The sequence below is a fragment of the Canis lupus genome, chromosome 32, assembly GCF_003254725.2.
Source record: "Canis lupus dingo isolate Sandy chromosome 32, ASM325472v2, whole genome shotgun sequence".
Taxonomy (NCBI): Eukaryota; Metazoa; Chordata; class Mammalia; order Carnivora; family Canidae; genus Canis; species Canis lupus.
The window spans coordinates 37710881-37724233 of NC_064274.1; the positions used below are offsets into that span (position 1 = coordinate 37710881).

The following is a 13353-nucleotide window of genomic DNA, read 5'->3' on the forward strand; positions in this document are numbered from 1 at the left end:
GACACATTAACATTATAAATAGATTCATTGGAATTGACCAGAATGAAAGGGGTGGGTTGGTGATTCCAAATGGAAAGAACAGTAAGAGCAGAATGGATGGAGGCAAAGAATATCTGGTGTGTAGGTTGATGTTGTTAGAAAACAGATTGGGACCTTTTTGAGATGATGTCCTCTTAGAAGCTTAAACTTTTATCCTGAAGACATTAAGGAGTATTTAAAGGGTTTTAACCAGTTTAGTTAAATGGTCAGATTAGTGTGTGGAGGATGGACTAGAGGAAAAGTCTGGAAAATGGAAAGCAGTTAGAAGACTGTTGAATAGCCTAGTTAGGAGATGAAGGGATCTTGAATTGGGGTGATGGTAGTAAGAATAGAAAGGTGATAAATTCAGTAATGTTTAGTAGATGCTATGGTGAGATCTAGTGATTGGACTAAGGGCGGAGAGTTAAGGATGATTCAAAGATTTCAGTCTTGGGGTAAGTGGGTTGAGTTTTCACTACTTAAAGAGTGGATTTAAGAAGAACTGTATTCAAGGAATTAGATCATATTGAATATGTTGATTTTGAGGTGTATGTGAGACATCCATGTGGAAGTTGTAATAGGAATATGTCGTTCAAAGGACAGATCTGTGTGTGAAAATACAGACTTAGAAGAATAGCACATCAAATCTGTGAGAATAGATAAATTTGTCCTGAGATAGTGTCTTAATTAAGATAATGTGTGGATTGACAGTAAAGCCTCAGAAAACTTTTAGGGGCACAGATAAAACAGAGGTAAAAAAAAATGGGTCAAAGATAAATAAGGAAAACCAAGAGTATGAACATCATAGGGATCAGGGGAATAGGGAATTTCAAGGAGAGAGTAGGCAGGAGCTGTTGAGCACAGAGGGGATATAGGGAAAGGAAAGGGCTGACACTGTAAGGCTGGTGTTTCTTAGGAAACTGCTGAATCCTTGTATGTGCTCCTCTGAGTTAATGATAGTTACTCTTATTAATAATTATTTAATCCTCAAGATAACACATCCAGTTTTCCTCGAAGCTTTTCCTTTCATTTCATTCCCTCTGACACTTTTATTTACATTTTTATGGATCTTACCACTTTGAAAAGTTTTTTCCATACTCTGATGGTAAATGTAATTTGTGCTGATTGTTGACCTTCAGAAAGATAACAGTATATAGTATTCTAAAAACAAGGTGAAAGACATAATGCTCTTGATATTTATTGATGAGAAGTTTTCCAGATAGGTTGTACAAATTTATGTTTCTTCCAGTAGTGTTTAAGAAATATCTATTAAACCATATCCTCATCAAAATTGATTAGTATAAAAACAATCTTTATAAATCTTGAGTTTAGTAAAAAAAAAAAAAAAAAATTGAAAAACTAAATCTCATTATGTCTGATTAGTATGTTGATCCTTGAACAATGTGGGTTTCAGCTGCATCATTTTACTTCTACATGGATTTTTTACAGTGCAGTAACATAAATGTATTATCTCTTCCTTATGATTTTATTAACATTTCTTTTCTCTAGCTTACTTTAAATATAGAGTATAAAATATATATAATATACAAAATATGTGTTAGGTGACTGTTTATGCTATCAGTAAGGCTTCCAGGCAACAGTAAATTATTAGTAAAGTTTGGGCGAGTCAGAAGTTATAGTAACATTGTCTATGGCGGTATGGGTTGGTGCCACTAGCCCCTCATTGTTCATGGGTCAACTGAAATTAGGTTGAACTTTATTTTCTCTGGCCATTCTCTGAGGTTTGGTCAATAAAGGCACACGAGCTTCAATTATATGTGACAGACTAATAGAGTTTTTGAAATAAAGGAATTTCATTTTATATGCATATTCTTGATTTCAGTTTAATTTCACTGAACAACACTGGCAGGCATACTGAAATGGTCTGTCTGGCCCTTGAGCCTTAAGTTCTTAACCTTTATGTGAAACTATCCTAAAGAAAGTGCATTAGTTAAAATACATAAAATGTAAATGAGAAAAGAGTTTGGATTTCACAAGTATTCTCTTTCACATTAGAGAATCAGTAGTGCTCAATACATTTTGATAAAGTATGTAAGCACTTACTTAAAATACCAGCTCTTAGCATTTAGAACTGCAATGCCAGAAAGAGTAATTTGCTTCATGTTCTTCACTAATGTGTGTTATCACTTATTTTTAGCTATTTCATGTATAACCACGTGGGAATATGTGTGTGTGTTACATATTTACTTATTCATGTGCCTCTGAGAATATTAGATGAGAGACTGCAAGATTTAAAAAGTCAGAAGTATAAAACTCAATAGGTTTGTACATATTATAACTTATTTCCATTATTACTGTCAAATAATGTTTTTCTATTTAGATTAAGTTTAGAAATGATATGGTTATAACTTAAATGGATCTATTACTAAAGTTAAGATTTTTTTTTTTAAATAAATGAAACGTAAATGTTTGCCTGAACCGTGGTCTTGAAACTTAACTGTGGCAGAAAACCAGAAGAAAAAGAATATCATATAAAATGATTGCTTTAAGTTTTTATTTAAATTCCAGTTAGTTAACATACAGGGTAATATTAGTTTCAGGTGTAGAATTTAGTGATTCATTACTTACGTAAAACACCTGGTGCTCATCACAAGTGCCCCCTTAATACCTATTACCTATGTAACCCATCCCCCTGCCTCCCTGCCCTCCAGCAACCCTCAAGTTTGTTCTCTATAGTTGTCTTTTTTATGCTTCATCTCTTTTTTTTCTCTGTGTTCATCTGTTTTGTTTCCTAAATTCCAAAGATGAATGAAATCATATGTCTATCTCTTATTTTACTTAGCATAATACACTCTAGCTCCATCCATGTCATTGCAGGTGGCAAGATTTCATTCTTTTATATGGCCAAGTAATATTCCATTGTATATATACCACCTCGTCTTTATCCATACACCAGTTGATGGACATTTGGGCTCTTTCCATAGTTTAGCTATAGCTGATAATGCTGCTATAAACATTGGGGTGCATGTGCTCCTTTGAATCAGTATTTTTGTATCCTTTGGGTAGTAGCACAATTGCTAGATCGTAGGGTAGTTCTGTGTTTAAATTTTTGAGGAACCTCCACACTGTTTTCCAGAGTAGCTGCACCAGTTTGCATTCCCACCAACAGTGCATGAGGGTTCCCCTTTCTCCACATCCTTGCCAACACCTGTTGTTTCTTGTCTTGTTAATTTTAGCCATTCTGACAGGTGTGAGGTGATATCTCATTGTAGCATTTCCCTGATGATGAGTGATGCTGAGCATCTTTTCATGTGTCTGTTTGCGTCTATATGTCTGTCCTCTTTGGAAAAATTAGACTACTTTTTTTTTTTTTGCATTTCAGACTTAAAGTGGGTATTATAATGAAATGTGCATATTGACTTATTTTATATAGAACTTTTTTTTAAGATTTATCTATTTATTTATTTATGATAGACATAGAGAGGCAGAGACACAGGAGGAGGGAGAAGCAGGCTCCATGCCAGGAGCCCAACGCTAGACTCGATCCCGGGACTCCAGGATCGCGCCCTGCACCAAAGGCAGGCGCTAAACCACTGAACCACCCAGGGATCCCCTTATTTTATATAGAACTTTTGTAGATAATGGAGACCAACTCTTCCCCAAACATTTGTTATATTTCATTTTAATTTTGCCCCTAATTTTGGAGTAATTTAACCTCTTTTTGTTTCTTTTTCTGTAAATCATAAAGGATTGCTCTCAAGCTATATCTTATAAAATTCCATTATTCTGTGAATATGGTCCCCCATAACCTTTCTCTATATAAAATCAAGTGTGTGTATGTGTGTGCATGTGTGTGTTTTCTTAATATAGAATAAGAAAACAGGATAAATTGTAAGGATACAATTTATTTTCTAATGAAAATTAGTACATTTAAAGAATACATCTACTGAAAGCCTTGATAAATCTCAGTGGTTCTTTTGGATTTAGGATGAATGGGAAACAAAATACTTTTATGCAGTATCGTTTTGGTTTCCTACAGATAATGAAGTTAGAAATTGATGAGATTGCAGCACCTCGATCATTTATCTTTCTCTGGTGTGGTTCCGGGGAGGGATTGGACCTTGGAAGAGTGGTAAGATGGTTTTCTTGAAGTGGATTTTTAAATTCATAAGAAAAAGTATAAAAAGTTTGAAGATAGATGTTTCTTTGTTTCTTGAATAGTTGCTTAAATATTCAGAAGGAAAAAAATATGTTCAGAAAGAATGCATGAAAGGCAGTACTCTTTAGTTAACTAGCCCAAGGGATCAGTAAGTCAAAATACGATTTGTTACAACTTCAGGAGGAAAACAGTTTAGACATTTGAAACTGCAGCTCAAAAACGGGCTGCTTAGTGTCATTTACTGCTCATTATGAGTAGCTAAAAAGTATTCTGAATAACGTTAACTCCTAAATTCCAAATAGAAGCCAAATCAAATTGGAAAAATAACAGCATCTGGAACACATGGTTTGAATGATTGCATGAGAGTGAGAAAGAAGTTACATAACATCTGTATTTATGTTAAGCATCTTATATTTACTGTATTTCAGAACTTTATTGTAATATTTTGTCTTCTAAATGGAAACAAAATAGCATATGCTTTTTTATCCAAGAATCATGGAAGCATGTGGCTAAGAATTAGAAGGCTTCATTTAGTTTTGGTCTCAGTTCTGCTGTCTAGCAGTGAAACTTTGGGTAAAGAGATTTTTATTCTGGTGGGTTTCAGTTTCCTCACTTGTTATTATATGACATCTTTCATTTTTAGAACATTACTTGTTATACAGCAAATGATCTCATTTAATCGTGTTTATTTTAGGAAGTGCCCAGTTGACAGATAAAGAATTTAAGTAGGATTATATTGAGATAAATTTGTGCTGAAATTCTGAAATTCTACAATTACTTTGTATGTTTTATATAAATAAGAAGTTTGAGACTGTTGGTTAACATCGTTGCTTGCGTCATTTATTAACTCCCAAGGTTAAGACTATAGCTGTATTCCAGTTGGGTATCTATTTTTTTGCTGGCACTTCTCCAAGATTCTCTGGAAAAGCTAAGAAAATAGAAACATACTATTTTTATAGATATATTGGCATTTACCCTTTATAAGCTGTAACGTCTGGCTTTGGGCTTGCCTTCCAACTGGCAAATTAGGTTGAAAATGATTAGGAGGCGTTAATCACATTTGTTTATGCAGCAGTCTGTCATACTGGTGAAAGTATATTTTGGCCAAAAATGATTACAAAAATAATTTAACATGAGAAATACTCCTGAGCTTTTGTTAAATTGATTAGGGCATGAGGATTTAGACTCTTGTGATGTATAATGAATATCCAGTGTAAAACAAATAATTGGCAACAGGAACAGATACTGATCTTGATTTTTGAGATTTTAAAATAAAAATCCAACGTTCATTTTGAGATGTTTCTCACTTTACAGTAAGAGCATTCCTGAAATGAACAGTACCAACAGTATTGTACTGCACAATTTACTTATTTCCCCTCTACTTTCCTCTTAAATCGGTGAGTGGGGGGAAACAAGGACATACCTTTGTTTTTAATCCCACCAGCTAATCAGCAGTAGGCCTTCAATTTGCCACTCTAAGCAATGTATTAGCAAGTACTTGTTACATGTTCTTACATAACATTCTAGGACACAAAGGGTCAAAACTCTATTTTCTAGATCGTATGAAGATGAAAGTAGTTTTACCCAGTAATGAGATAAAGATAATAATTTTAACTCTGAGTATTTTGAAGTTGTTAGTATTAAATATGTAAAAATAAGACTCATTTGAAAAGAAGCTATCAGAATACTTTCAATAGTTTTTAGTTTTGTCGGAGGATCGAAAATTGAGGTGCTAGGAAACATCTGTTGAATTATTCTATGATTAAAGAGGGGCTGAATGTTTCATAATTTAAAATCCACTTTCTATTGATGACAGTGGAAGGTAGTATTAAAGAATTGGAGTATTATGTAATCCTTTCTATGTCTTGATACTATACTTAACTGTATAGATTATATTTATATCCAAAAGGTATCTGTACATTCTGTATAGTGACTGTTTATTTAAAAACTAGCATTTCTTTTTTTTTTTTTTTTCCTATTTCTGAACTAAGAATTACTGTGACATCTTAGAGGTTAGTGTCTCAAACCTCTAGGAAGTTTTTTGATGCTGGTTGGTTATTTTTAAGTATTATTTATTTCTTTTAGCTAAGAATTTCTTTCTTCTTTTTTTTTTAATTCTTTCATTTCTAGTGTTTACGCAAATGGGGTTACAGAAGATGTGAAGATATTTGTTGGATTAAAACCAATAAAAACAATCCTGGAAAGACTAAGACTTTAGATCCAAAGGCTGTCTTCCAGAGAACAAAGGTATTGCTTTGCTGTTTTGTTTTCTTTACTTTCATTATTTTCCCGCAGGCTTTTCCAAATGACTGTATATTGTTTAGTTTTGGTAGAAAAGCTCTTTTCTTAGACTTGTACAAATGGCATTGAATAGTACAGTGGTACATCCAGTTTAATTTAAAAATATTTTATTCACTGTGTTAGATCAACAACCTTCACTGTCCTGGAGAAGGTAATATGTATTCTTTTGTGTCCTAAACATCTTTCTTAGTCGGTTACTCTGACCCCTCCAGACTTTGTCCCTTTTTCTGGGCCTAGAAAAAAGAAATGACAGCAAGACTCACAGCTGGCTGGCTTAGAGGCATACTCTTGTCCTTCAATTTTGCCTACATGAGAACCCCTGAGAACTTCTGCTCCATACAACTACCCTGTTACTATCAGGCTTTAAAAGTTTGTCCTCCAATCTTTCCCTCTTTAGGGAGCAACTGGTGGAAGAGTCTTGTTAAGTGTTTCTTAGACTGGAAAATTCTTTTGAGGGGAATCTAAGGGAACCTTTGCCATGATTCATGGAGTCAAATGAAAGATTAAATTTATTTAACCCATACTCCTGCCATTCAGATTAAATAGGGAAGGTCAAAAAAACAACAAAAAAGAAAATTGTTTGATTTTCACATTTTCTTATGTCAATTAGAAGTTTGTGTAGATGATTAAAGTCCCCTTTCCATATAAAAAGCTTGCATCTTGTTTCCATATAAAAAAGCTACATATCATTTTGATCTTGAATCATACATGAGGCCTAGTATAACACCATTTTAGGATCCCAAGGTCAAGTGCCATGTTTTCATAACTGGTGAAAAGAAGTTATCTAGTGTTGCAGAGGAAAAGACAGTGGTCAGTTGACACAGTTCTAAAACATCATGGCCCCGAATTTAATACTGTCATGTCTAGCTTCCCTGGCAGTCTTCCCACATCCAAAGACCCAGGTTTTCCTATTGTGTTTTTGCCCATGGAACTATTTCCCAAAGATGTGGAGAAATGCAGTTTGTTTTGGAATTGGGGACATCAGAAATGTAAAATGTGGGTAGCCCCGGTGGCCCAGCGGTTTAGCGCTGCCTTCCTCCCAGGGTGTGATCCTAGAGACCCGGGATTGAGTCCCATGTCGGGCTCCCTGCATGGAGCCTGCTTCTCCCTCTGCCTGTGTCTCTACCTCTCTCTCTCTGTATCTGTCATGAATAAATAAGTAAAATCTTAAAAAAAAGAAAAGAAATGTAAAATGTTATGAAATATGACTTCTGATGAAGAAATTAATTGGTTTGCTCTTTTTTATTTAGGAACACTGCCTTATGGGGATCAAAGGAACTGTTAAGCGTAGCACGGATGGGGACTTCATTCATGCTAATGTTGACATTGACTTGATTATCACTGAAGAACCTGAAATTGGCAATATAGAAAAGCCTGTAGAAATTTTTCATATAATTGAACATTTTTGCCTTGGTAGAAGACGCCTTCATCTATTTGGAAGAGATAGTACAATTCGACCAGGTAGGACCTCAGAAAATCTTTTAAAAACTTTATGCCCTCTTGGGATATAGGTGTCAAGAAAAAGCACACGCTGCTGTGTAAAATAAAGTTCTTACGATGTATTTGGTTCTTCTTGCTATATTTCGATATGCCAAGCTTGTTCTTGTCTCTTTATGGTCGTCTCATTCAAATACCTGACAGACCTTTCCTCACAACTTCTAAACTGGCCACCTTCCCACTCCACTCCCCTCTTTCCACCACTCTCTTTCCTTTTACTTGGTTTTCTTTTTCTTCATAGTACTTATTAGATGAATCACAGATTCATTTGGACATAGGTTTATAGTCCGTTTCTCCAGCATGCAGTCTCATGGAAGGCAAAGATTGTCTTACTTCTTTCTACCTGGCATTCAGATCATTCAGTAAATAATGTGTTGAAGAAATGCATAAATGAATGGTTGAATAATCCTGCAGAAAATAACCATACATTTGTGAAATACAGATCTTGACTTTATGAGAAACCAAAATACCTAGCTTGTTTACTTTATATGTATAATGGTGTTGTCTTTTCAAAATTTTAGTAAAATTAGTAAATTTTTAGTAATAGTAAAATTAGTAAAATGTGAACTTACTATTTTGAAAAAAAGAAAACAGGCTGTTATGGAGGAAGATTTTTTTTTCTTAGAGGGCACAACTTCTATGTACAAAGTATTGAAATATCAGTATATGCTGTTTCTTTTATTGCTATCTCAGAAGATGTAAAAGTAGCATTTCTTTATTCATGATAAATAAGCAGCCTGTTTAATATGTTAGAAATCCAGTTTAAAGATGGAAATAGCCAGATCTTGTTTGTTTTAAATAGCCTACATTTTATAAAAAGTAGGAAAAGTTAAAGAAGTAATAATAGATTAATTGGCTGTGAAGGTACCTAAGAATTTAAAAGAAACTCTGATTTTCATTCTAAAAAAAGTAATCCTTTAAAGTTGCCTTAATTTGTACATATAACATAATTCATTATCTCTCTTCTTACCCATCAGCTACTTCTTTGTGGGTGTACTTTGATGAGCACAGTAACTTGAAAATACTTCAGAGTTAGAAATCCATGATCTTAAGTTTCATGAAATTATGTAAAATAATAAACAGAAAAGTAAATAATTGAAAAATCAGTCTCTATTGGACATTTACAGTTAATTTGTAGTTTTTTCTATTCCAGATACAATTTGATCAGAAATCAGTAAAGCTGTCTAGCAATATAGCTGACAAAAATACCTTCGTACCTATAGAGGCATAATCTGATCATAAAATTCTGAGAACTTTTTTTCTTTTAAGATTATTTATTTGAGAGAGAATGAGAGCACAACCTGGAGGAGGAACAGAGGGAGAGAGAAGCAGACTCCATGGTGGGTAGGAAGTCCAATGCAAGGCTCAACTGAGAAATTATTTTTATTTCATATAAGATGTATATTTGAATTGGATTTTGAAGGATGTAATTTTCAATAGGTTGAAAGGATCGAACAAACAGATGGAATTTTTGTTTTTTGTTGTGTTTTTTTTCAGAGGTAGAGATTTGTACGGAAATAGATACTATAGTGATAACTTTTTTTTTTAACTCAAATGAAATTGTCATGAAAGGCATTAATGAGAAATGTGACTGGAAAGGTAGTTCAATGGGACACCTGGGTAGCTCAGCAGTTGAGCATCTGCCTTAGGCTCAGGGTATGATCCCGGAGTCTGAGATCAAGTCCCGCAGTAGGCTCCCTGTGAGGATCCTGCTTCTCCCCCTGCCTATGCCTCTGCTTCTCTCTGTGTGTCTCTCATGAATAAATAAATAATTTTTTTAAAAGAAAGTTATTTCAAGCTGCATCATAAAAGACCTTAGATAACATATACATGAATCTGTGCTTTGTGGAGAGCCCTAGAAGGTTACGCAGAGAAGTGACATATTTTAAGGTTTGTTTTAGGCTTTCCACTTTCAGGGAGGAGAGGCTGGGAGAGCATTACAATATGTATGTGTGTCTGTGACATGTACAGGAGGCTGGCCTAGTAGAAAAATAAAGGCTCACATTTGAGGGTGGCAATAGACATGGAAAAATGGGAATGAATAGGAGCAACATGGTAGTGGTTGAATTTCTGGCACCTGTCAGCAGGGTTAATGTTGTGGTTCGGAAGAGTAGAGGCAAAGTTGGTTCCAGGATCTTAATCAGAAAACAATGGTATTATTTTCCCAAGTAGGAAGGTAAGCGAAGTTTATTACATTTTCACTGAGCCCAAACTCACTGTAGTGTGTAATGTTTTTTCTAAGTGCTAGTCTTACAAAATGTGAAACATGGATGGAGACAATGAGGAAGATATATTACAAAGTTACAATCATGCAGGTGAAATAAGATATATACATATGAAATCTGTATAACCATGATTAAATGCCATGTGTTGTAAAAAAGATAAATATTGAGTGAGTGATAGGGGGAACTTTAAAAATACTTTAGAAATTTGAAGTAGCTCCGAAAGGATCAGTAAGAGAAATGAGGGGGAAAAAAGATAATCTTTCTTTCCGTCTATTTCAGGCTGGCTTACAGTTGGACCAACCCTTACAAATAGCAACTATAATGCAGAAACATATGCATCCTACTTTAGTGCTCCTAATTCCTACTTGACTGGATGTACAGAAGAAATTGAGAGACTTCGACCAAAATCACCTCCTCCCAAATCTAAGTCTGATCGGGGAGGTGGAGCTCCCAGGGGTGGAGGAAGAGGTGGAACTTCTGCTGGCCGTGGACGAGAAAGAAATCGATCTAACTTCCGAGGCGAAAGAGGTGGCTTTAGGGGGGGCCGTGGAGGAGCACACAGAGGTGGCTTTCCACCTCGATAACTTTGTAAGACCGTGATCTATTCATGCCCCTATACCTTCTTTACCGTAGTTTAAATTCCAAATGGGAGGCTTTGTTTAGTACTCAATTCCAGCTTGCATTTTGCTTTAGTTTCTTTGAGCTGCAGGAATATTTTAGCCAATCTCCCTTGCAGTCATTACACACATTGTGTAGTCTTGTCCAGGATAAACAAATCATCCTGCCTTTGGTTATGTGCATGTAACTGAATAATGAACAAATACCTTCCTTTCAGAGACTAATTTATTCTGATAGATTCCAACTAATTACAAAGTCTTTTGCTTTTTAGAAATAATTTAACTGAACAGTGAAAAAGACCCAGTCTGTAGTATGCTACTAGTGCCAAGAGCATTTGATAATAGGCATCCTGCCATTGCTGTCATAGTAAATAGAAAGCTGTTTGGGAGCCTTGAGAGAATGGAGTTGGGACAGATGGTTAACTTCTGTCAAAGTTTTAATATTTTCTTGGTGAAACAATAAAAAGAGACTTCTTTTTAAAAAATCTTAAACTCAGATATGACTACCACTGAGAAATTGAGAGAATTTGAACAAAATCACCTCCCAAATCTAAATCTGTTAGAGGAGGTTGGCACTCCCAGCAGTGGGCAGAGGAAGAATTTAGTAGGTAGCCTTAAAGAGAAAAAGCTCATCATAATTTGAGTTGCATAGTTCCAGATGACTGTTAATCACACTTCTTCAGAAGCAAAGGACAAATATCCAAGTGCTAGACCTTTGGTGTAGACTTGAACTTGGATTGACTTTCAAAACAGTTTCATATTCCTTAGCAAAGTAAAAGAAATTAGGCAACAACAGAGACACCTGGTTATCAGGTGTTTTGGAAAATAAAGTACTTGGTGGTGAGGAAGTGATATCTTTGAACTTGTTATGGAGAAAACAATATAAAAATCAATTACAGAAAACTCAAATTAAGACAGCTTAGAAAACAGAATTGCAATTGCCTTTTATTAAAACCATATGGTGTGTTGTTTTTAAGAGCCTGGTTTTGCAGATCAGTTGGTTGTATAAAACTTAATGCTGTCATTTTTCTCTCTGTACTATAATTCATGTTTTAAATGAATCTGATGAATGAAATACCCTTATTCTTGAAAAATATATTTTTATTTGGTGTATGATTTTTCTAATGAAACTTTAAACCTTTGAAATGTGGGAGTCTGTTTTCTGTAAGTGAAATTGCCTTTGTTAACCTAATGAAAAAGGACTGACTTAAGATCACTCCTGTTTTGATCTGTGAGCATTTTAGTAGCCATTCTCAACTTGTCATTGGCTCATATTATACCTAAAATAAGATTATATTACATGCACTGAAGACTCAGTTTGAAGATTAGGGCTGAATTATAGAAATAGGGTTGAGATCCTTAAAAGCCTGATGAATTTAACTTGCTCAACCTGTTCGTTCTTTCTAGTACAAATACCATTTGATGCCTTTTTTTTTTTTTAAGATTTTATTTATTCATTCATAGACAGAGAGAGAGAGGCAGAGACACAGGCAGAGGGAGAGGGAGAAGCAGGCTCCATGCAGGGAGCCCGATGTGGGACTCGATCCCAGGTCCCCAGGATCACACCCCAGGCTGCAGGCAGCGCCAAACCGCTGTGCCACCAGGGCTACCCGCGTTTTTTTTTTTTTTTTTTTTTTAAAGATTTTATTTATTTATTCATGAGAGACACAGAGAGACAGAGAGGCAGAGACACAGGCAGAGGGAGGAGGCGGCTCCACGCAGGGAGCCCAATGTGGGACTCGATCCTGGGACTCCAGGATCACACCCTGGGCCAAAGACAGGCGAAGAACCGCTGAGCCACCCAGGCGTCCCGATTAATGCCTTATTGTAAATATGAATCACAGTTGGTTAGAATTTTTACTGAAATGATTGTATATTTTCAACTTCAGTAATTATAAAATATCTAGAGATAGAATTGTATTTGTCAAAGTTGACATGAGAATAAAGAAGATAGATGTTCTAATTGCCCACAGTGAGCAAGTAGAAATACCAGTTAGGAAGTGACCCCATCCTGTAAATGAGACTAGTGTGGTCCACACCTTGGGTCTAGCCAAGGGAAGACAATATTCTTAGTGCTTACCTGGCCTAGTTACCTGTGAGATGTATATCATAATGTCCTCTTACAGAGAGTTAGGAATGGCCTCTTTGTAAGGTGAAAGTTATAGGGAGCCACTGCCCATCATATTTAGAATACAGCAGTTAAGGAGGGGTGGGGGAAAATGCAAGGCCTAGAATTATCTCTTTGACAATGTAATGTGGAACTTTTATAGCACAGGATGGCATTGACTCAGTTTTGCTACCTTTCAGTTTCAGTAAAGGTCGGGGTATTATTTTTATGACCGCATATTCTTTGAGGAAAAGTTTCCAATGAAAACTCATTAGTTGGACCTCTTCTGACTTTTGATCATCTTTATATTTACATGTCTTAGATTTTCAAAAAATTATCTAGGAATTACCCAAAATAATTTATAGTTGCTTCACTTACAGATTCCTTATTGGGGATAGAAGCTAATAATTGTGAAATAATATTATATTTTTTCAGTTTAAAAGTTATAAGATCATGGGGATCCCTGGG

At 35.2% G+C, this 13353-nt stretch overlaps 1 protein-coding gene across 3 annotated transcripts in view; it reads left to right on the forward strand.

Moving 5' to 3' along the window:
• Positions 1 to 11994, forward strand: part of METTL14 (methyltransferase 14, N6-adenosine-methyltransferase subunit) — a 26575-nt gene extending 14581 nt beyond the window's left edge. For 2 of the 3 annotated variants that reach the window (XM_025465999.3, XM_025466001.3), the window contains exons 8-11: positions 4019 to 4111; positions 6269 to 6385; positions 7690 to 7900; positions 10441 to 11994. In XM_025465999.3, the coding sequence (XP_025321784.1) occupies positions 4019 to 4111; positions 6269 to 6385; positions 7690 to 7900; positions 10441 to 10745 (726 nt within the window). In that variant the 3' untranslated portion in view covers positions 10746 to 11994. The remainder of the gene's footprint in view (positions 1 to 4018; positions 4112 to 6268; positions 6386 to 7689; positions 7901 to 10440) is intronic. The other variant, XM_049104888.1, reaches the window with a different exon arrangement.
• Positions 11995 to 13353: the final 1359 nt, after the last annotated feature.